A 25948-nucleotide genomic window follows, 5' to 3' on the forward strand; every position below is an offset into this window, starting at 1 on the left:
TTGAAGGAAATCAGGGGGAGTGTTTATTTCCAACATCAGTTGCCACAACTTTGCCCCTTATGCATATGAAGTTACCTTAGTTCAGATGGCCTTTATTGCTACAGTGCGGCTTATATGATAAACAACATACAGCCTTATATGCTCTAAAATACAAAAAATATATAATTTGCATATCTGTTGTCATTGTACTTTTAAAAACAGCACCAAAAATATCTCTAAGACTGCTTTATTTAGCCATACCCATGCAGGCTTATATAATAATAAAATCATTTTAGTTTTACCACTGTGCTGTGCTAATGAGTTTGGCTCAGATCTTAAATACTACTGTACATTGGCAAGGGAAACATGTACTACTCAATACGTACGTCACAAAATTGGCCTGACTGTAAGACATATGGACAGACGGTTAGTATCAAAACAAAATGTGCATTAAAACATAAACCAAAACACACAGGCGTTTGGAAACAAACCAGTCCAAAAACATAAAATAGGCTTGATGAGGGAGGGAGAGGAGGTGGGGGATTATTAAAAATGACCCCCATCCACCCGAAAAAACAAAAAACAAATTTAGTCCCCATAATGCATCTCTCTGTCTTCCCATCAGGATCTTTGGTCCTTCAACACAATGTCATGAGGAACATGTCAAAAAAACAAAAGCTGACGCTGCAATGTTAATAGAGGAAAGTCCGTGGATGGCCTGCGATGTGCTCATAAATTAACTGAAAGAAAACAAAGACAAAACAGGGAAATGAATCAGAAAATAAAATTAAATTAAAGATGACAATGGAAACATGCAAATAAACTAATATGAATGGAAGTGTATTAGAAACACAAATATACAAGCATGTTGTGATTTATGGAACTTAAGGATGTATAATATACAGATGAATTCAGAATCTGCAAAATAAGAGGGATTTTATAAAATGCATGTTATTTTTTATTTAGTACTGACCTGAAGAAGATATTTCACATAAAAGAACCCTGTTCAAAAGTTTACATACACTTGATTGTTAATACTGTGTTGTTACCTGAATGATCCACAGCTGTGTTTTTTCTTTAGTGATAGTTGTTCATGAGTCCCTTGTTTGTCCTGAACAGTTAAACTGCCTGCTGTTCTTCAGAAAAATCCTTCAGGTGTCACAAATTATTTGGTTTTTCAGCATTTGAACCCTTTCCAACAATGACTGTATGACTTTGAGATCCATCTTTTCACACTGAGGACAGCTGAGGGACTCATATGCAACTATTACAGAAGTTTCAAACACTCACTGATGCTCCAGAAGGAAAAACAATGCTTTAAGAGCCAGGGTTGAAGATCAGGGTAAATTTAACTTTTGTCTTCTGGGAAACATGTAAGTATCTTTTGTAGCCTCTGAAGGGCAGCACTAAATGGGAAATGGGGAAAATGTACACATCTTCATTCTGTTCAAAAGTTTTCAACCCCAGCTCTTAATGCATGTTTTTTTTCTTCTGGAGCATCAGTGAGTGTTTGAACCTTCTGTAATAGTTGCATATGAGTCCCTCAGTTGTCCTCAGTGTGAAAAGATGGATCTCAAAATCACACAGTCATTGTTGGAAAGGGTTCAAATACACAAAAATGCATAAAAAAAACAAAGAATTTGAGGGACCTGAAGGATTTATTCTGAAGAACAGCAGTCAGGTTAACTGTTCAGGACAAACAAGGGACTCATGAACAACTATCACTAAACAAAAAAACAGCTGTGGATCATTCAGATAACAACACAGTGTTAACAATCAAGGGTGTGTAAACTTTTGAACATGGTCATTTTTTTGTAAATTCAACTATTATTTTTTCATGTGGACTATAAGTAAAGTCATTTATGTGAAATATCTTATTCAAGTCAGTAATGAATTAAAAAAACATGCATTTTCTATGCTCTGTCTTATTTTGGTAAAATAATGAACATTTTGCAGATTCTGAAAGGTGTGTGTAAACTTCTGACTTCAACCGTAACTTGGTTTTGACTTTTTTTTTTATCTTGAGTTATAACATTTATACAGAAAATAACATTCAGAATATTCAGTCACATTTTGATCATCTGAAACGAGCTGCAACTTATATATTAAAGCAACACACATAATACAAACAATGTCATGCAAGTAAAACACTCATATTTGAATTTATCCAAATGAAAGAGGTACGTAAGTTGGTGACACTTTAGTTTAGGGCCAATTCTCACTATTAACTATTAACTATGACATTTGTCTCAATAAACCTCCTGATTTGCTGTTTATTAATAGTTAGTAAGGTAGTTTAGATATGGGGTCTGATTAAGGTATCATCTAAAATATGATCATGCAGTATAAGACATTAATATGTGCTTTAAAATATTAATAAACAGCCAGTAATATGCATGCTTATAAACATCTAGTTAATAGTGAGAACTGGTCTTTAAAATAAAGTGTTACCCATAAGTTTACATTTTTAAACACGCGGGTCGTTTCAATTTTGCTTTATATAAATTTGTTAGGCTAGTTTACAATATATGATTGCCACAATAATTAATTTCGTCATGTTTGTTTTATACTGTATATATTTTAGTTCCTCTCACACAACAGAAATGAAAACTAATGTTTAAAATGTAAACATTTTCTTTTATTAACCAATATTTTACCTAATCCTAAATGTAATAATAAAAGTAACTTTTTTCTCAAAAATCCTGTTTTAAACCAGGTGTGACTTATACCATATTTTCTGGTAAATAAATTACATGCGACTATATTAAAGAGCAAATTTCAGCGGGCGGATCCATGTCAGGTACAAACCACAAAATGGATGCTCTGTAAATGTTAATCACAGATACCATCAATAACCACTAGATGGCGCTAGATAAGCTTCATTTGAGCTGCAAGAGGTCAGAACTGGCTGCTGTCCTGAATTGAACTCCTAATACATTTGACAAAGCTGAAAATCAATGGATCTTGGCAAAGTGCTGCAGCAAATGAAATTATATTTTGCCCAGTTGTAAGCTGGCAGTCTAAAATGAACGTAATGAGAAAGACTTTGGATCGACGTCTTTGGCAGCATTAAACGAATGCGTTTCAAACACTAAACTACTACTAAACTATTTTAACATTATAAAGTAAGTATATGTGTGCAGTATGCAAATTTGTGTATGCACTGAAAGTAATATCAGGCAAGGCCTCTGACATCTATCCACTGATTTGTTTGAGATTATTCAATCAAATGGACATAATAAATCATATTACGGGATGCGTTTGCGGACACCAAATATGGCCAAATTGGTGTGACTTAGCCATTTATATACACATATATGAACAGTTGCTGATTTCATGTCATGGCACATGTATGAATAGCTAAATCACTGCGTGTAGAGAAAAAAGATAACTCACTTTTTCTTGTCTTTGTCCTTCTTGAGGGGCTGTGAGAGCGAGAGGGTCTCGGCAGCAACCTTCCTCCTGTTGAAGGCGTTCATCTCCTCCTCCAGATCCCGTCTCTTCTCCTCCACCTTCCTCTTCTCCTCCTGGTGCATGCGCTTCAGCTGCTCGAACTTCTCATGTAACTGAGCACAAACACAAATGTGTTATTCCTGAGAGTTATGCCAGAAACCTGAGTGCAAATAAAATAGCCCACCTTGTTGGCAGAGGCTATTTACACCATTAACTATTAGCTATTAACTCCATCCACCAATGTGTGGTTGGGATAGTCAACACTACAAAAGATGGCTGTTGATCGTCAGCTCCAGTGGCGCAGAGTAGTGATGCGCGGGTCGAGGTTTTTTTCAACCCGCGGGTCCCGCAATTATGAAATTATTTGGCCCGCCCCAGCCCGCCCCGCACCACTGTGTCTATTTTTACAACCCGCCCCGCCCCGCACCCGCAACCATTAAATAGACATACTATGCATTGTAATGCAAATGAATACAGCTTTTTTTTTGCTTGGAAACAATCACAAACATCGCCCTTTAAACTGGCAACAACATACTGTAAGATTATGGATATGAACCATAAATCAAATCATATTAATAACAAGATAATCGGTGGTGTCACGTTAGTGGTGCCGGAAAAAAAGTGGGTATATACGCTTATATATGAATATCGTTTTGAACTTTCTATTTGAACGCATTCGTTTACTGGATCCTTGGAAGTTCTGATCATAAAAATCTGCTTCTTTTTATTTGTAAGGTATTGTTTTCGTTATTATGAACTGTTTAAAATGACTAGGGCGCGCACGCATCACGCGCAATCACCATCAAAGCAAGCCGGCGCCACGGTCCTGACTGTATCATTGCTGTCTTTATTGTGTGTTTTTAGCGAATATTTACATTCATTCACATATGACTGGATGTGGTTGACTGTCTTGATTTTGACTAATGCAGGATAATGCGCATCCGAGGAGATTTAAATACGCATAGCACCAGGCCTGCAGAGCCGAATGAGCGTTCGCTTGATGCGCTTGTGGCTGGCAGCGGGAGCTGCTTGGCGCTTTCGTGACGTGACGTGTTGATAACCTTATTAAAGAACTTAATAAAATATGAAAATAGATATTCCCAAATATGTAATATAGGCTATAGGGAATTGCACGCAATATACATTTTTTTTTTTTTTTAATGACCCGCCCCAACCCGCCCCGCAAATAAAGTGACAATTTCTTTACCCGCCCCAACCCGACCCGCGGGTTACCCGCGGGGCCCGCGGGTTATGAGACGACCCGCGCATCACTAGCGCAGAGGATAAATTGTGCGTTTCATTTTCCAGTTCGAATCCCTCTTGTTTTCCCCCTTTTTAAATCTCATATTTTATCGGAAAGACATTAATTTTCAATCAAAATGAAGGATTATTATTTCTTATGGTTTTCGTAGCACAAATTGATTTATTTTATGAAACGGTCCAAAAATCGCTTGGACATCTGAGATGCAAAAGCATCTTTTTCCACCTTTGACCACAATATGTCATTAGTGTGCAACGTGTTGAAAAGCTACACTACTGAAAATAAAATGTGTGTGTTGTTTCTTCTTTTTCTTTCAAAGATAACCCCCGGCTGGCCGGCCATCAGTCTCTTCGTCTGTGTCAGACTTAACTTTTTCAATCTAACGTTATAACATTTTGTTTCGTCTCATTTTCGTCAACGAAAATAAAGAGAAATTTTAGCATAGATTTTATTTTGCAAACCACATTTGTGACCATGGACCACAAAACCAGTCATAAGGTTAAATTTTACAAAACTGGGGTGTATGCATCATATAAAAGCTCAATAAATAAGCTTTCTATTGATGTATGGTTTGTTAGGATGGGACAATATTTGGCCGAGATACATCTATTTGAAAATCTGGAATCTGAGGGTGCAAAAAAATCAAAATACTGAGAAAATCACCTTTAAAGTTGTCCAAATTAAGTTCTTAATGCATATTACTAATCAAAAATTACATTTTGATATATTTACAGTAGGTATTTTACAAAAAAATCTTCATGGAACATGATCTTTACTTAATTTCCTAATGATTTTTGGCATAAAAGAAAAATCAATAATTTTGACCCATACAATGTATTTTTGGCTATTGCTACAAATACACCCCAGCGACTTAAGATTTTGTGGCCCAGGGTCACATTTAGTCTCGTTTTTATTCATCAATGATATTGTATTATACATTTAAATATAGTCAACATCACATGACCAGCATTTACGTTTCGTATCGTGATAAAGGTTCGTTGACGATGATATTTAGTCATAATTTTCGTTGACGAAAGCAACCCTATATCAGAATCAGAATGAGCTTTATTGCCAGGTATGTTTACACATACTAGGAATTTGTTTTAGTGACAGCAGCTCCACAGTGCAACAGAGTGACAGTGACAAGACAAAACCTAGATTATAAAAAAGAACAATATACAAGTACACAAGACAAAGTGCAAAAACACAATATACAGAGTATGCCATTACTATGTACAGGTATATAAGGTGCAAATTTGGATGTAAGTGGGTATTAATAAATACTGTGTTCATGAGATGGAGGAAAAAAAAAAATAAATAAAAAATGTGGTTTGTCTTTAGTTTAATTTAAAGGTCCACTGACGTGCCTTGAAACAAGCAGCATTATTCAGTGTATTGATGTAATTTCAAGTGAAACAAGAAGACAAGGCAGGACATAGAACAGCTCCACCCCCTTTTTTAAACAGCCAATAGTGTTTCATTTATGTGACAGTTCAGCCAAAGGTTATGCTCAATATAGCTTTATTTGGCAGCCACAGTCTAACACTACCGCTTAGATTCAATATGACACTGTTACTAAAGCAAAACAGTGATCATCTAAGGATGTGTAGTTTGAGAAGTGTCAGTAATGTTGGTGCATAACACCAGTGTTATCTCTTCTACTTGTTGGTGCTGTTTGTCTAAACGTTTATCCTCCTAATCTCATCTATATTGCTTTATAACAGGGCACTGTGGAATACTGGATTCTTCCCTGAGAACACCCAGTAAAAACCAATAACACAAACTCATTCATGTAACTTCCTGCAGTAGGCGCTGTTCACTTGCTGGGAATTTTTTTTTCATTGTGGAAGTTCTGTGTTTGGTTGGCTAATAAAATATTATGACTCGTGCATATGCTCCACTCTGTACTATTGGCTTTGTGTGACAACGCAAAACTAGACTTCATTTGTCCAAATGGAAAGCACATTTACACGGCCTAAATCCTATATAGTGCACTTCATGCCATTCACTATATAGAAAACACTCATTTTATTCAGAAGCTACAGAAGATGCTTATATGTTTCCCAGAAGACCTAAGTTCAATTTACCCTGATCTTCGAATTCAAAAAGTTTTCAGGCTCTTAATGCATTATTTTTTTCTTCTGGAGCATCAGTGAGTGTTTGAACCTTCTGTAATAGTTGCATATGAGTCCCTCAGTTGTCCTCAGTGTGAAAAGATGAATCTAAAAATCACACATTCATTGCTGGAAAGGGTTCAAATACACAGAAGAATTTGTGGGACCTGAAGGATTTTTCTGACCTTATTAAATATGCATTTGTAGGAGTTTGCCTTTCAGACGCCAAATTAATAGGAGGAGAGTATTAAAATACATCAACGTTTGAACTCGTTTGGTATTTGCACCATTATTTAACATCCAAAAAAGCACGTCTTAAAGCAGGCGGTAGATTGCGCAGGTCATTATGGAAATGATCTGATTGCATCTGCGTTCTTTAATGTGCGCATTGTCAATGCAGAATTTTCCCCTCTCATCTGTGCTTTTATGGAATTGCACTCTAAAGGTCATTGCACACTGCGTCTGAAATTTTCATTGGAAATTTCCGCACATTAAAAAAAAAATTCAAACCTTATGTTGTTAATCATGTTTTCTACACTGCCTCCGAAACTTTCGTCCGTCACAACAACAAAAAAACAGCATCCTTATAAGTATGCAAGTTCACTGAATGCTGTTATAGAGTATAGAGGTGCACTACACTAGCTGTGTAAGTATAAACCAGACTTCATTTGTCCAAACAGAAAGCACATTTACACGGCCTAAATCCTATATAGTGTACTTCGTGCTATTCACTATATAGAAAACACCAATTTTATGAATGAGTGACCGATTTTAACTGCAGCTTCAACATCTGTTCATAGTGTAGGAGGCAAAATGCTTCAGATTCTAGAGAGCATTTGACGATTAAAACTGAAAAGCTAAAGTGCAGGGTGATGCAAATTTTGAATGCTTATGTCTTCTAAATGTGAATTTTGTCATTGTTTTGGAGCACACTAACTTATAGACAACCTTAAGGCAAACATATTCATACTAAAATCCCAAAAACTTTCATGTGTACTTAACGTTGACTGGTTGGAGTCTGAGAGTGATTGTTTTGAGAATACAAATAAATCGTAATGCGGCAGGACTAACCTCTCTCTCCTTCTCCTTCAGCTCAGATTCTGTCTCCTTTACTTTGTTTACAAACATCTGCCGCATCTCCTCTTCCTTCCTTTGCAGGTCTCCAAGAAACTCCTTTCTTTTTGCTTCATATGTCTCTTGTAGACTGTAGAAAGGTCATACAGGAAAAAAATAAATCATGTTATATAATAAAACATGCATTATATAATATGAAGTGTGTGTATGTATATATATATATATATATATATATATATATATATATATATATATATATATATATATATATATATATATATATAACTATTAGCATCCTGTTCTGTTTATAACAAGAATGAGCTGCAGTTTTGTCATCTGCTGCTTTAAACACTGGAGCTGTGAACCTCTCTGTCATAATCATTGTAGCTGTGATCGAAACCATTTTATCTACATTTCGATTAAGTTTTACAACTTTGTTGTTAGCATGCTTGGAGTGAATGGGGCTTTGCATTGGCACAGTAACCCACCTGAAAGGCTGGCTGTCTGGGTCGGTGTCTTTGAAGCCCATCTCCTCTAGTTTACAGCGCCTGTAGAGTTCGTAGTGTCTGGCGTGAGTCTGTTCTCGCAGATCCTCCATGTTCACTCTGATCAACATCTCCCGCAGCTTTACGAAATCACAGTGACTCTCATTCTCCACTGTAACACACATGCACATGATCACCATCTGTAGCTGAAGTCAATAGTTTACATACACCTTGCAGAATCTACCAAAATAAGAGGATCATACAAAATGCATGTTATTTTTTTTTAGTACTGAGCTAAATAAGATATTTCAAATAAAAGATGTTTGCATATAGTCCACAAGAGAAAACAATAGTTGAATTAATAAAAATGACCCCGTTCAAAAGTCAACATACGCTTGATTCTTAATACTGTGTTATTACCTGAATGATCCACAGCTGATTTTTTGTTTAGTGATAGTTGTTTATAAATCCCTTGTTTGTCCTGAACAGTTGTTCTTTAGAAAAACCCTTCAGGTCCCACAAATGACATGTTTTTTTTTTTTTAGCATTTTTGTGTATTTGAACCCTTTCCAACAATGACTGTATGATTGAGATCCATCTTTTCACACTGAGGACAACTGAGGAACTCATATGCAACTATTACAGAAGGTTCAAACGCTCACTGATGCTCCAGAAGGAAAAACAATGCATTAAGAGCCGGGGGTGAAAACTTTTGAACAGAATGGAGATGTGTATGTTTTTCTTATATTGCCTTTTCCTTTTAGTTCTGCCCTTCAGAAGCTACAGAAGATACTTACATGTTTCCCAGAAGACAAAAATTACAGTTACCCTGATCTTCAAACTTAAAATGTTTCCACCCCTGGACCCTAAAGCATTGTTTTTCCTTCAGGAGCATCAGTGAGTGTTTGAACCTCCTGTAATAGTTGCATATGAGTCCCTCAGTTGTCCTCAGTGTGAAAAGATGGATCTCAAAATCATACAGTCATTGTTGGAAAAGGTTCAAATACACAAAAATGCTGAAAAACCCAAGAATCTGTGGGACATGAAGGATTTTTTTGAATAACAGCAGACAGTTTAACTGTTCAGGACAAACAAGAGACTCATGAACAACTATCACTAAACAAAAAAAAAAGACCTGCGGATCATTCAGGTAACAACACAGTATTAAGAATCAAGTGTATGTAAACTTTTGAACAGGGTCATTTTTTTAAATTATAAAATAATTTCTCTTGTGTACTATATGTAAACACCTTTCATTTGAAATATCTTAATCAGGTCAGTACTAAATGAAAAATAACATACATTTTGTATGATCCCTCTTATTTTGCTAAAATTAACATTTTGCAGATTCTGCAAGGTGTATGTAAACTTTTGACTTCAACTGTATAAACGTACACCTGCAGTATGTGTGTGAGCAAAAGTCCTAATGAACTTAATTATCTTTGTCTTTCTTTTTAGTATTTTGCTAATTACCAAACATATGAATGTAGACATATAAGTAATGTGTGTATTAGTATTGTTTTGATGAATTTATTTTTTTAAAAGACACACACATGCATGCATACCATCTTAAATTAATTCATTGATCAGTTAATTTAACTCAACACATTTGGAAAGTAAAATATACAAATCCGTTCAAAACTCTGGAGTCAGTAAGATTTTTTAAATACATTAATATTATTAATTATATTAATTAATATTAAGAAATTGATTCAGAAAGGTCACATTAAATTGACCAAAAGTGACGATAAAGACATTTATGTTTATTTTGAACTTTATGTTCACCAAGAATCCTAAAAATAAATATTAAGCAGCAACTGTTTTCAACACTAATAAAAATACAACAAGCATTTTTAAATGATTTCTGAAAGATCATGTGACAAAAATAGAAAAGAGTTATATGAAATTGTAATACAATTATAATACATGCAATAATATTTCACAATATTTATTGTATTATAAATTCAGTATTGGTGAACATAAAAGACTGAACCTTGCTGACCCCAACATTTTGGAACAGTATTTACAATTTATAGTAACATTTGTGACCCTGGACCACAAAACCAGTCATAAGGGTAATTTTTTTGAAACAGAGATTTATACACCTACAATACCTGAGATTTTTATATTTATGAAAGCTGAATAAATGCGCTTTCCACTGATGTATGGTTTGTTAGGATTAGGATAGAACAATATTTGTCTGAGATACAACTATTTGAAAAACCGCAATCTGAGGGTGCAAAAAAAAATCTAAATATTGAGAAAATCGCCTTTAATGTTGTCCAAATGAAGTTATTAGCAATGCATATTACTAATTAAAAATTAAGCTTAAATATATTTACGGTAGAAAATTTACAAAATATCTTCATGGAACATGATCTTAATGATCCTAATGGTTTTTTGCATAGAAGAAAATCAATCATTTAAACCCAAACAATGTATTTTTGGCTGTTGCTTCAAATATAGCTGTGCTACTTAAAGGGATAGTTCACCCAAAAATGAAAATTTGATGTTTATCTGCTTACCCCCAATGCATCCAAGATGTAGGTGACTTTGTTTCCTCAGAAAAACACAAACAAAGATTTTTAACGAAAATCACCTACATCTTGGATGCCCTGGGGGTAAGCAGATAAACATCAAATTTTCATTTTTGGGTGAACTATCCCTTTAAGACTGGTTTTGTGGTCCAGGGTCACATTTCAGAAAATTCTAAATTAAATTTTAATACCAAAACAGTTTTAATCAACTGAGAGCCCTAAAAAGTTGTAATAATCTGCATTCTTATGAGTATGTAGGCCTACTGAACACTGCTGGTTGTACTAAGAACAACTCAAGTAAATCTGCAAGTACTAATATACTGTTGTTTCAACTGAAAAACTGTACAGTAGACTGCATTTTAATTAACGCAGGAAAAGTAAGAGTCACAAAGTCAACTGCTGTTCCACATGAGCTGCTCTACACTGAGCATCTCTTTCATGCAGCACGAGTCTCTACTTAAGCTGGAGGACAAATTAAACTGAAAAACATGACTAATGACGTGACCTTATCTGTGGCAGAGCTCTCTCTCTCTCACATCTGAGAAAACACAGTAATTAGCTCCCGTCTAGAGTGGCATTTATCGCCGCTTTGATTGATGGGATTGTTTTCACATGAAAGGCATTGTAAAAATACCCCTCAACCGGCATCCGCAGGGAGACGAGCAGGGTTCAAATGAAAGTCCCAGTGAGGCTGACATACTCCAGACCCTCGAGCATGATATTCTCCAGTGACAAAGTAATGCTCATCCATTACAGCTCAGCTAAAATCAACCAAACCACAAGAATGTTACTGAGAATGTGACATTTCCGCTCCAGCTTACCTTGAACGACTCCCCATGGATACTGCCTGGCCCTCACTGTCTTATTCCCCACCTTCACCTCCTCAACACTGCCCACCACAGCAAAGGGAAGATGGGCCTAGAACACAGAGATCAGTCATTAGTCATGTACAAGGGTAAACGTACCTATTAAGCTAAAAAAATATATATATACACTGAGGCATTTTTAGTGCACAAGATATTGGTTTCAGCACAAAAAGTTATGTTAAAATAAAACATTAATCTTTCACACAATAATATTTAGTTTTATTTCAAATGACAAAAGCATTTCAATTAAGATATACATAATTAAATGCAAAAAGTCTGGCTGTGCTTAACCCTCTGGTTGTGTTCGGATTCCTGTCACACCTTTGACTCCAAACAACTGCTTATAAATCTCTTATTATGCGATATTATCACCTAATATTGGATTCAATCTTTTTGTCTGGTTTTCTTTCATTTAGGACTGGTTTTGTGTTTCTATTTGCATCTGATTAATCGTAGACCTCATTTATCTCAGAGTAGGCACCTCAGTTTTTCAATTATTCAATTTATGAATAATTTTCACAATATTAAACAAAAAAAAATGCACTGTTTCTCACACTAGTGTGATTTAATTTTCAATCAGGAAATTTGCTTTTAAAGGCTTTTATTTTGTACAAAATTGCAAAAAGTCACACTTGTGGTGTTCCGGGTCAAAAATGACCGGACTCCAAACAACTGCTTATAAATCTCTCATTATGCTACATTATCACCAAATATTGGATTTAATCTTTTTATCAACGTGTTTTCTTTCATTTAGGACTGGTTTTGTGTTTCTATTTGCATCTGATTAATCGTAGGCCTCATTTATCTGAGTGGAAGTATCTCGTTTTTTGAGTGAAAAATAATTTATGAATAATTTTCACAATATTAAACAAAAAAATGCACTGTATCACACTAGTGTGATTGAGCGTTTAATCAGGAAGTTTGCTTTTAAATGCTTTTATTTTGTACAAAATTGCAAAAAGTCACACTTGTGGTGTTCCGGGTCAAAAATGACCGGACTCCAAACAATTGCTTATAAATCTCTCATTATGCTACATTGAATCCAATATTTGGTGATAATCTATTTGTCAACTTGTTTTCTTTCATTTAGAACTGGTTTTGTGTTTCTATTTGCATCTGATTAATCGTAGGCCTCATTTATCCGAAAGTAGGTACCCTTTTTTTTTTTTTTTTTTTTTTAAGTAAAAATATATTTTTATGAATAATTTTCACAATATTAAACAAAAAATTATGAAAAATTGCACTGTTTCTCACACTAGTGTGCTTTAATGTTTAATCAGGAAGTTTGCTTTTAAATGCTTTTATTTTGTACGAAATTGCAAAAAGTCACACTTGTGGTGTTCCTGGTCAAAAATGACCGGACCCCAAACAATTGCTTATAAATCTCTCATTATGCTATATTATCACCAAATATTGGATTCAATCTATTTGTCAACTTGTTTTCTTTCATTTAGGACTAGTTTCGTGTTTCTATTTGCATCTGATTAATCGTCGGCCTCATTTTTCCAAAAGTAGCTACCTCTTTTTTGAGTGAAAAAAATTATTTTTTATAAATAATTTTCAGAATATTAAACAAAAAATTCTAAAAATTGCACTATTTCTCACACTAGTGTGCTTTAATGTTTAATCAGAAAGTTTGCTTTTAAATGCTTTTATTTTATACAAAATTGCGAAAAGTCACACTTTTGGTGTTTCTGGTCAAATATGACCGGACTCCAAACAATTGCTTATAAATCTCACATGCTATATTATCACCAAATATTGGATTCAGTCTTTCATTTTGCTATATTATCACTAAATATTTGGTGATAATACAGCAAAATGAAAGACTGAATGACTTGAAATTACAGGAGGTATGTAGTAACAAACACATCTATTGGTTAAGACATCAAGTAAGATAATACTTTATTTTTTCTTTTTATAATTGGAGCTCAAAAATTAAAGTGTGCTTAATAGGTATGTTTACCCTAGTTGAGTAGTAAAACAGTGGATATCACTTATTTTTACTAAATATAAGTAAATAAATAGCAATGAAATACACATTCACATCTGCAACCAAATTAAACTTTGTGTCTTTATGTGGTTTACGTCTATTATAAGACTCACGTTCATAGAGGAGTTGATTTCTGTCACGGCTTCATCGTCTGTGGGAAACTGGTAGATCTGAACACCGTTGCTAACCAGCTCGCTCATAATTTTGATCTTGAACTTGTGTAGCTCGCTCTTGGAAATCGTGTCAGCTTTAGCGATAATAGGGATTATGTTCACCTAAAAGAAAAAAGAAAAAAAAAAAAACACTCAAATAAAATACATTTCACATAATGTGTCTCTGTTCTAGCTCCATGTCTCTGGCAAGCTTACAGTTAGATTATAGATGAGCTGGGCTGGAATAAAACATGCAATTAAAGATCTTGTGCTAAAAGAGACACCAGTAATAAATCAGGCTACATGTCTTACACTAAGACTCTTAAATGAACTAACAGACGATTTAAAAAACAAAGACAACTTCTTTCTTCTGATGTGAGACAATCTGATGGTAATTCTAATGAAAATTGTGATAAAATATGAAAAACGTCACGTTGTTCTAAACATAATTGTCTTTCTTCTGTGGAACATTATGAAAGATGTTGAAAAATGTGTCTGCTTTTTGTCCATACAATTAAAGTCATTGTTTGAGGTGGGTCAGAGCTGGCTTATAGCAACACTAAAGAACTTCGCTCCCTCTACAGGTTGGAAGCGGAATTGTCCATTACCGCTGTCGTAAATAATTTAGCCTACCATTGTGTCACATGCACGTTATTTCTTTGGAGGCTATCCAGGACTGGCTTAGGAAATAACGATGTCCAGTGACAAGGTAGAGTATGTTGCATGACTTTATGAAAGAATGAAAACGAAATAAAACATAATAATGACATTGTTTGCTATTTTTTTTTCTTCCATAAACCAAGTCGCATTTGTAGTCTCATTTGAACTACAAAACCGCTACCCGATGACCCAAACTTACATAGTGCTGTTATGGCAGATAGAGGGTCACAAAGCGAATATGAAAGTGCCGTTTCACCCTGTTATGAGTTGATGAACCACTGACACGAGTTCGGAAACATTATTTTAAGGTAAAAAAAACTCTTTAATGTTGCTTTAAAGGATTAGTTAACTACCAAAACATAGATTTACAGATAATGTACTCTCCCCCTTGTCATCCAAGATGTTCATGTCTTTCTTTCTTCAGTCGTAAAGAAATTATGTTTTTTGAGGAGAACATTTCAGGATTTCTCTCCATATAGTGGACTTCTATGGTGCCTTGTGTTTGAACTTTCAAAATGCAGTTTTTAATGCAGCTTCAAAGGGCTCTAAACTATCCCAGCCGAGAAAGAAGGGTCTCATCTAGTGAAACGAACGGTTATTTTCAAAAATAATTGACCAATTATATACTTTTTAACCTCAAATGCTTGTCTTGTCTAGCTCTGCGTGAACTCTGTGTATTCCGGTTCAAGACAGTTAGGGTATGTCGAAAAACTCCCAACTCATCTTCTCCTCCAACTTCAAAATCATCCTACATCGCTGTAGAAGTAGCAATCCAGTGTTTACAAAGTAAGCAAGCAAAGAAGACCAAACGCCATTTATATATATAAAAAAAAAAAAAAGGTAAAACAGCGATGCAGGATGATTTTAAAGTTGAAGAAAATGAGATGGGAATTTTTTGACATTCCCTAACTGCACGCAGAGCTAGACAAGATGAGCATTTAAGGTTAAAAACCATATAAATTTTATTTTTTTAGAAAATAACTGATTGTTTCACTAGATATGACTTTTCTTTCTCAACTGGGATTGTTTAGAGCCCTTTGAAGCTGCGTTTAAACCGCATTTTGGAAGTTCAAACTCGGGGGCACCATATGGAGAGAAATCCTGAAACGTTTTCCTCAAAACACTATTTCTTTATGACTGAAGAAAGAAAGACATGAACATCTTGGATGACAAGGGGGTGAGTACATTATCTGTACATTTTTGTTCTGGAAGTGAACTTGTCCTTTAACTGTCTTACTGCGATTAAAACTCAAAGTTCTGCGTAATAAATCAACACTAATTTGCAGTACAAATTTGCTTGATCATGTGACATCTAAATGGCAGAGAGAAAAACGAAGCATTCCCAGGCTTAATGTGTATGTGTGTTCATGGGGCCCTGGGGCCACATCATTACCAACCATCTGTGCATCTCCTAAAAAAACAGAAACCCCGAGCTCTGCTCTCGTTCACGCTATTACTCTCTAATAAATAAAATGAAAAATTGATCGGCTGTGTTTCCACTGGATAGAGAGAAGGCCCTGCCCACTGTCCTACATTTCCACATATTTAAGGATTATCAATACACTCATCAGTACAGCAACACTGACCTCCCGTACACTCACAAAAATGATTGCACAGATGGCCATTCATGGTTTTAGCAGCAAAAGGAATTTGAATATCATATGCAATTTCTAAATATTAAAATATTTGATCTGTGTAATATTAACAATTTAATGTTTTCCATTCACACTGTTGTTTTTTTGTGACTTAGCCAATTTGAATGTTATATTACTGTAATATTAATGAGGATTATGTTTATTACTAGTAAAGACTCGGCATATATTATATAATTTTTACAGTTTTATATCAATATCTGGGTACCACTGAAATTCTTTCTTTAGTGTATTGAGCTTTCAGTCACACTTTAGTTTGGGGACCAGTTGACCCTTTGCAAAACCTGGCCTTCTTAGTTAATGTCTCACACTACACATAATGTTCTCACGAAGTGAAAAATACATAGCGGAACAAAGAGGAAACTGACAACACGCCAACAGACAAGACAGAGCAGGTTACTTCTTGTACGAAACAAGGTCTCAGCTTTAAAATGATGTCATTTAAAAAATTAAAACAAGAAATACAATTTTGTGGCTCTTTAATGGGTCATGAAAGATCACTGCATTGCTTATTAGATCAATCAACGTGAACAATTGTCTTATTTATTTAAAGCACGAAATAAACATGAATGAACATCAGAACATATTTTATTTCAACTGTGGAAAGACGTCAATACACAATTTTTCAAGTTTAAGTTCACTGAAGTTAATCTACTCTCCTTCTTGATTTAGTTTTGTCTGACAAAATGGCAGATTCGGTGCCATGATGGTTTGCAAAGGGTCAATTCTCACTATAACTCCCACCTTTTTCCTTAATAAACTCTTAATTTGCTGCTTATTAATAGTTAGTAAGGTAGTTTAGTTTAGGTATGGGTTGGATTAAGGGATCCAAAATATGCTCATGCAGAATAAGGCATTAATATCTGCTTTATAAGTAGGCCTTCTAATAAACAGCCAATATGCTAGTAATATGCATGCAAATAAGCAACTAGTTCATATTGAGAATTGGTATCTTAACTAAAGTGTTACCGAGATTTCAAGTCTGTAAGTTAAAAATTAAATGTAAAAATTTTACACACACTTTAAACTTTTTATATTTTACTAATTTCTTATATCTGTCAAAGGGAACCATAATTTGGAATTATCAATGTTTTTAAAGTGTTTTAAAGTGTTTTTTGGCATAAGAAAGTAATGCATCTAGTATTTTCTTAATCAAGAAAAGCTCACAATAACAATAATATCACGATATGAAGTTCGTTTTAAAGTTAATATAGTCTATCTAATGCACTTTGGGAGATTAAAATTAAGAGCTGCAATGCATGTTCTTAACTAAGAAAAAAAACTGTGAATTGACTTGTACCTGAACTTTAAAGGGGACTCAACCCTCTTTTTATTTGTGATATACTGTCTCAGTCTAAATTACATTCACATTGGTGTTTCAGGAAGCCAAACAAATTAGAATATAATAATAACAACAATTATTTTATATTATTGTTATTCCTATGACAGTAATAGCCATGTATTGTAAAACAAATGCACTGTAAAATAAATGAAAATGAATATTTCATGGGTATATTATTTTTGCTTTACACTATAGTATGAAAATTACAACACTTCTACACTTGAAAGAGATCTTTTTTTAACTTGGACTGCAGTAACGTTACCCATTTAAAGCGCTATGCTATACTTTTAAGCTTTTATTTTGACGGAAATGGCAGTAAAGCTTTTATTTCGACAGAAAACTTCAACTTTTTTAACAGTGAAATGCAATCATCTTCAGCGAAAATAAAGCATGACTGGTGGCCATAGCATTCCCAAATGCGCGCTAAACTCACAGTACATGCAATAAAGAGTTCACAGCATTCGTTGTGAACTGAGCCGTTCTGAGGCGCGGAAAACACCGGATCACAAGCTGATCAAACAAAGTTAGGGCCCAGCGAAAAAACTTGATGAAGGGATTAAGCCATATTGTGCTTTCAGTTTTAGTTTGTTTGACAGATACTGTGGCAAAAAAATAATGGTCCAAACACAACTTTAAAGACCTTTTATGTTAATTATGTTTAAGAAGTTTAAATTAGGGCCGGGACTCGATTAAAAAATTTAATCTAATTAATTAGAGGCTTTGTAATTAATTAATCGAAATTAATCGCATTTTAATCGCATATAAATATTTGACCTGAGAACAGTGAGAATTAAGATTTTTACATGGATTTTTAGTATACCATTGAATAACGACTGAATACATAAGCTTAAGCTACAAAATATTGTTTATTTTTGTTCAACCAAGTCCAACAGACCAGTGGAATATTGCCATTAAGTGTCTTTCATGCCGAGAACTCTGCTCTTGTGTTTGCTTAATTATGCATTTAAACGTTAATGACCAAACATCATTATAAATGTTGCTGCACATGGAATATAACGCGGATAACATTTAAAAAATAGTTTTTATCAGGTTACACACTGATTATTTATCACTCAAACCCCTTTCTCTACCTGTCCGTTGGTCGCGTATATCCTCCATGTTTGTAGTTTTTTAACACTTTTTATGCGTGTTTGTAGTTCTAATCGAATCCTCGTTCACGGCGCAGTGTGTTGCGGGCAATATTAGCCGTTAAGAGTGTGCATTGGTCGTTAAGTAGTAGACCATACTTTTTTAAACATACTACGATTTGGGACATACAATACTATTTAGGACGGACAAAGTTTGTCTGAACGCTTGTTGGTGCTCCAGTATAATCGGTCCGCGGAATCTCATCCAGTGAGAAACGTTCCGCGGTGCAAAACTAAGTGCGATTAAAATACGTTAAAAAATTTTAACGCGTTATTTTTGTGTAATTAATTAATCTAAATTAACGCGTTAAAGTCCCGGCCCTAGTTTAAATATATTTAAAAACTACACTTTTTGCCCGGAAGACCTATCGTTTCATATCATCATGTGACCACGATAATATCGAGACCACGATATTGATAATATCATTATATCCCTAGTTGATGATGTTGTACTGTCTTGAGCTTCTTTATAATATATTAAAAAATATTAAATATTCAGTTTTTTATATTATTTTAGAAGATTCAAGATTTTGATAATACACAATATTTTGCTTTTGAAACAGTCGTATAATGCACAATTTGACATTTATAAGCACTGGCTGAAAACCACACACATAAAGAGAATATTGTGCTGCAGTGATATAAAACAAATCTTCATAATAAACCTTTTAAAAACTAATTGGCCAACAGACTCTTAACCCACAGTGATGTGCTCTTACCTTGCTGTCCAACTTCTTCATGGTGACTAAATCCAAGGACTTGAGCGAGTGTCCCGTAGGAGCGATGAAGTAGAGGCAGATGTGGATTCTGGTGTCATGGTAATTGAATAGAGAACGCTTTATTTTCAGCTCTTCCTGCAGGTAGTTTTCAAACTGTGTGTCGATATAGTCCACAATGGGTTTATAGCTGAGAAAAACAGACACATTTCAAGAAATCAGTGATTGCAATATGCATCAATATATGACCCAGGATCACAAAACCAGTCTTAGTAGCACGAGGTAAATTTGTAGCACTAGCCAAAAATACATTGTATGGGTTAAAATGATCAATTTCTCTTTAAAGCCAAAAATCAATAGGACATTAAGTAAAGATCATGTTCCATGAAAATATTTTGTAAATTTCCTACCATAAGTATATTAAAACTTAACTTTTGATTAGTAATATGCATTGCCAAGAACTAAATTTGGACAACTCTAAAGGTGATTTTCTTAATATTTAGATTTTTTTTTTTTTTTTTGCATTCTCAAATTTCCAGATTTTCAAATAGTTATGTCTCAGCCAAATAACGTTCTATCCCAACAAGCTTATTTATTCAGCTTTCAAATTATGTATAAACCTCAAATTAAAAAAAGTTAACCATTATGACTGGTTTTGGGGTCCAGGGTCACATATGCAAGACAATTTTATATAATCAACATCTCCTCTAATAAAATCAAAACATTTGTGTGAGAACAAGAGAGACACAGCTGTTTAGAGTCTTGACCGCACCATGTTTACACTGCCTGACCTTCTCCCTTGACTTCTTGGGCAGATTTCCATGCATTCATTGCTTGTAAGCTTTCAGAGGCTGCACTGTCTTATTCTGGATGCATTTTTCTCAAAAGATGCAATGTCTGGAACCATTCCTAACTACTTTAAACAGGCAATAAGTCTCTCTGTCTGTCTGTCTGTCTGTCTGTCCATCTTTACAGCCAACATTCAGAGGGTCAGAAGGCACATTCTAGCAGTCAATGTTTATTTTTTTCCTCTCACCAAACAGTCAGTGAAAGAAGCCACTTTGTCAAGAAATTCTTTTTAAAGACAGGGTTAAATTGAATATTATAAGAACTTTGCATCTCATTTGCATTGTCTTAAATCAGATTTATCTGAGTTTTCAGAATGAGCGCATGTGAGGATCTGCTTTCTATCATAGCAAATGTTTTTATTAACAGGTTAGGTGATTAACCAAAGCCTGTGGGCTGATCTAGCAGATTTATTTGTATCTACATCTGCGGTTTCTTAGTGCAACCTTCCAAAAACAATGTTGGTCTAAGCAGTAAGCAGTTTTTGTACCTTTCTTCTTTGTTGATCTGGTCCCCAAAGCCCACCGTGTCGACGATAGTCAGTTTTAGATGAACGTTGCTCTCTTGCAAGTCATACGTTCTGGGCCGCAGGTAGACACCGTTTTGGTAATGGCTGGCCTCCTCATTTTCAAACATGGTGTTAAAAAGGGTGTTCATTAATGTCGACTTGCCAATGCCCGTCTCACCTAAGGTTAAGAGAATGACTGATTAGCATGTCTACTACAAGATCAGACATTGAGCTAGTGTTGAGTTTAATGGGCTGTTAATAGTTGCTTACCCACACAGAGGATGTTGAAGCAGAAACCCTGAGTCACCGATTTACTGACCAGCTGATCGGGCAGACTGTCAAAGCCAACATGACCGCCAAGGCTGAGGTTACGCTTTTCTTCATTCTGTGAAGGAATCAGAGATTTCGTCCTTGAGGAATGAAAATGAGGCTCACATAAAAGGAAACAAAAAAGCTTAGAGTACTGGTCAAGACAATAAATCAGCAACAATTGGGCCATTAAGCTCGGCCCTGACTGTTCTTGCTGGGACAAAAAAAAGTGTTACTTCTCCTTTGTCACTTCCAATATCCTTGTCAACGAATAATGCACATTTTGTCTTATGCTACCATTCAGAAAACATTTTTATGATGCCATGGATGTACGTGTTCAATTGATAGAGGAAATAATGTTAGCTGATATCACATTACACAAAGGCTTTATTTTAGCCACTGAAAAACTCACATCGATTGACTTACATTTGATACCACTTTGTGTTATTATAGGTATTTGGCTCATTAAGCCACTTCTTTTTCATCTAGATGAAACCAGCAAAAAAACAATTTCCAGGTTTTAAAACTACTGTTTTATTTGACTCAAAGCATGACATTTAATTTACTCTCAATGGTATTTTCGTTTACAAAGAGGCCAAGCTGCACAGGTGTTTAATATCAGCAATATTTAAAAAAAAAAAAAAAATATATATATATATATATATATATATATATATAAAATTCTGTTTACATTATAACTAGTGTTCAACCAATTATCTGTGCCGATATTAAGCAATTTTTATGGTTATGGTTTATGGTATCGGTCATTTTCAAAACCGATTTACAGATAAACTAAATTAAAAGCAATTAAAGAAAGTTTTTTTGTCAGAGGCCTTGTTATTCTTAATTTTGACTTTTTTTTTTTTTTTTACACCAGACATATATATTGGTTAAAAATATCAATTATCAGCCTACCTGATCTGTAATAATCGGTATCAGCCTTGAAAAACATATCGGTCTAATTTAACTAATTTAACATACAGATTTGAAGCCAATATGCATCCATTTTTTACTTCACAATTTCCATCTACAAAAGCAGTTTGAATTGACAATAGTCAATATATAGAAATAGGTAGAATTAAAGAAGACTAAATGATTAGAGAAGTCAAGCATACGTTCATCAAAGAGAAATCTGTCATTTAACTGAAAAGGTTGAGAGATTATAAATTTAATCTGTTTTAAAGATCCAGTGAAGTGACTGTCTGAATCGTTCCCTATCCCCTATATAGTGCACTACGTGTCATTCACCATACAGAAAATACTAATTCTGCGAAAAAGAGACCAATTTCAGCCACAGCTTCAGCGTCTATTTATAGTGTAGGGAGTAAGACACTTCGGATTCTAGAGAGCATTTGATTGGACAAAGTTTGATGAGAAGCTGAAGTGTAGGATAATGTCATCAAAAGTTAGAGATTGTATGTTTTGAATGCTTATATTTTCTAAATGTGAACTGTTCTGGAGCACAGCACATTGGCTTAAAGATAACCTTAAGACCAACATAGAATACTAAAAGCCAAAAAATCTCAATTTTGATTTCATGTGGACATTAAAAAAGTTAAGCATGCATGAAAGAATCTATAACAAGCATATAGAAAGTAGCGATGAAATTCCATGCATTTCATGCCGACTTTAAACCAATCTGGGTCATTCAAAGCTTTTCCTCAAATTAAAATCCAATAATTCAGAACAAAACAAAGGCTTTCAATCACACTAATGAGTGCCCCGAAACTGTGAAATCAATGCACTCCTCCCTCGTCTGGCTTCGTCTTCTTTCCCAATGCAGGCGCATATTTGGTGAATGATGTCACTGAGACGATCACCGAGCGCGCTACTGAGGGAGGCGGCAGTTCTGCTGGCGTAACATCGAGCACAAAAGGAATCCTGGCTGAAAAAACGCCACTGACCCCTGTGTCATTTAAAGCTGAGGCACTGAAGGGGAGCTCCAGCATGCGGAGGTAAAGGGGAAATGGCTGAAAGCATTTTTGGAAAACAGGCAGTCTAGAGGGAAAAGGGGAAAAAAAAACTTGGGAAGGCTCAAACAATGCCCATATAGGGGCTGATAGATAGCAAATGCCCCCGCCGCAGGGGAAACATTTCCCCTCGGGGGGCAGCAGATCAAGAGGAAATGGAGCAGCGTTTGGGCCACACAACAATATTTTCTCAACCCGCCCTCACAGTGACGAGCCTGATTCATGCATACTGACAGAACACTGAGAGCTGTGTGCGAATCGGGGAACATTCCATGCGTTGCTTTGCGAAAGATTCGCCCCCATCCAAAAACACTTAAAAAACAATCACTCTAAACATCACCGACTTGCGCTCTTTCTTAAACGAGAGATTATGAATCATGCACTGGTTCCATTTTTAAGATTCAAAACAGTTACAAAAATTAAAAGAGATGTGTAAAATGATTTTCCATCATTTTGACCAGTGTCTAATAAGATGAGGATTTAAAACTTATCCGTAGACAATCTATAACGGAGTCTAGGACAACACAGATTGTTCAAGGCAGATGGGTACTCAGAATGACAGTGGAGAAGAGCCAAATTGGGACGGCTCCATTCTCTCACCCCCTACATACACCTGAATATGTGCTTGCTTCAGTAAAATGACACGACAGCCCTCATCGGAAATTTCACTGGCATCCCATCTGATATGGACAAAGGAGGGGCTGACGTGGAGAAGAATGCAGATGGTCTAGATTTGGTCGCAGTATGGCATCTGCCCCAAACAAAAAGCAGACTGGGTTTTATCTGCTTTTTCTATAAGAGATTTTCAAGCATCTACATGCATATGCACAGCTGACTGTGTAGTTGCATGTGTGAAGTGTAAGTTTTGTATTTAATACACTTTTATTACAGTACTAACACATGCACACCCTTAAAGCCTTCGTGTTTGTGCCAAATAGGGTCTTGCATCCATGTGATGTTGGTGTTTATTAATGTCAGTGGCATCTAAGCACGAACAGGATGTTGACTCATCGCAAAACGCATACAGCTTTACATAACAGTAGCATCAGCCCTGCCCTGAAACTAGAGTATGATACAATACATGAAATTAACGTTAAACAGGACTGTCTTGTTCCAAACCATAGCATCTTTCAATAAAAAGACAGCACTGTAAAAAGATTATTTGAGATCAAAGAGACAGCTCCTCCAAAATGTCATTATTAACTAATATATGAGGGCTTGGAAATGATTACAAATTTTAATATTTGTGTGAACTCTCCCTTAAAGCTTTTTTTTTGGCCATTATGTAATTAGAATTAGAATTGACCCTTCACAGCTCAATGCAGATAATCAATATGGCGCCTAAAACCACACAAACCCTGTAATCAAATGGCATTGACTGTGAAAGCACACTTGCATTTCATTCAGCCAAAGGCTCAACGTATTGTTTAAACAATGCTTGTATTCAAACTTCAGAGTCTTTTAAGCCAATACACCATGTTTCACTTTCATAGCACACAAAATAACTATTATCCAGCCAAACTAGCTGCCCTCAAATCCAACGGGCTTCCTCAAAATTAAGAGTAGTGATGGATCCGTAATAAAAGCACATCTGTTAATGTCACTCAAAACACAAAGTTTATAAATCTGTTTTAACTCCTCTAGAGGCTTCAAAGGTATGATTAGCCAGCATGGTTTTTCTGGTGAAGCTTGTTGACCAAGGAAGTCTCGTTTAAGGACATTAAGAAAGATCAAAGAAGTTAAGAAGCCTGCTGGGGACACCAGATTACCAGCAACCAAAACAATGGGCTTTTCAAAAGCGCCCTGTTTCTTCGGTCTCAATTCTTACTGTGCTCATGTAATATTCTTAACCTTCTCAACTATTCCAATGATTCCATCAGATATCAGCAGCCCCCCACCTTATCCTCTCTTTTTGTTGCTTTATCTGTGGTCCTAAACTGAAGGGCCACACGTTGGCCCCAAACTTTACCAGCTGTGCTGAGAATGAAGAAGGCTGTTTAGTGTTGCAGTGATGGTTCAAATTGGATTTAGAAGCAGTAAAGATGTAAACAAAGCGCTATGAGTGAACATGTTGTCTTTCAAAAGCAATCATGTGCCGCAGTCTTGAATACTACTGTAATACTCCAATAGTAAAACACCATCTGTACTGTAGGTTGTATCAGCCTTCAACGTAAATGAAGAGATGATAACAAGTAACATTGAAGAGACTGAGAAAACAATGTATATGGCTAGAATGATCTTACTAAGACAGATAACACATCTGTTGTAAACATACACACATAATAAAGCGTTAGATTGCACTACTGCTCAATGTAATGTTAAGCGTCCGTTGGGCTAAGCTAGAGTAGCGTTCGTGCTAGTCCCAATTCATTACAGAAAACCTGCAAAGACTGTGTACATCTGTGTGAAAACGGTCTTTGGAAGTAAGAACTGACTGAAAAGGCTAACGTTACTTACAGAAAATATGTCTACATCCGTGGCCGCCATGATGAGGAATGTATGTGTTCAGTTAAGGCGAAAGGGAGCTGCCTGCCTGCCTTCGTCTCTCTCACCGTCCGCTGACACACACACACTGTGGTTGGGATGGAGAATTTACAAATCTTACTATGGTAAAGACCGTGCTTATGAATTTAAATGACGCAATGTGACGTTCTGATGTGATTGGATGAAAGGCGGAACTGTGGAATTCTAGCACGCCCACAGCCGTTTGGTTTTCAACGCTTTAGCGCTGATACTTGGATATTAATTAGGTGACGCGTGAACGGTTGAGACGAGGTTGGGACGACGTAATTAATATTCATGAGGCAATATTTTGCCATAGTAGCATTCGTAATTTCACAGAAGCTTAGCTCAATGTGGCTTCTTCCTGGAAACTCCCACTGA

At 35.5% G+C, this 25948-nt stretch overlaps 1 protein-coding gene across 1 annotated transcript; it reads right to left on the reverse strand.

The window, feature by feature from the left end:
- On the reverse strand, positions 1-25645 carry septin8a (septin 8a). The gene is made up of 10 exons (XM_073823875.1): positions 25523-25645; positions 21057-21171; positions 20769-20964; positions 19436-19622; positions 13876-14037; positions 11725-11821; positions 8370-8538; positions 7879-8011; positions 3376-3545; positions 1-719 (listed from the first exon to the last, which is right to left on the reverse strand). Exons 1-10 carry the CDS (start codon positions 25550-25552, stop codon positions 716-718), a joined length of 1263 nt encoding a protein of 420 aa, XP_073679976.1. The 5' UTR covers positions 25553-25645; the 3' UTR covers positions 1-715.
- Positions 25646-25948: the final 303 nt, after the last annotated feature.

The sequence above is a fragment of the Garra rufa genome, chromosome 19 (assembly GCF_049309525.1).
Source record: "Garra rufa chromosome 19, GarRuf1.0, whole genome shotgun sequence".
NCBI lineage: Eukaryota > Metazoa > Chordata > Actinopteri > Cypriniformes > Cyprinidae > Garra > Garra rufa.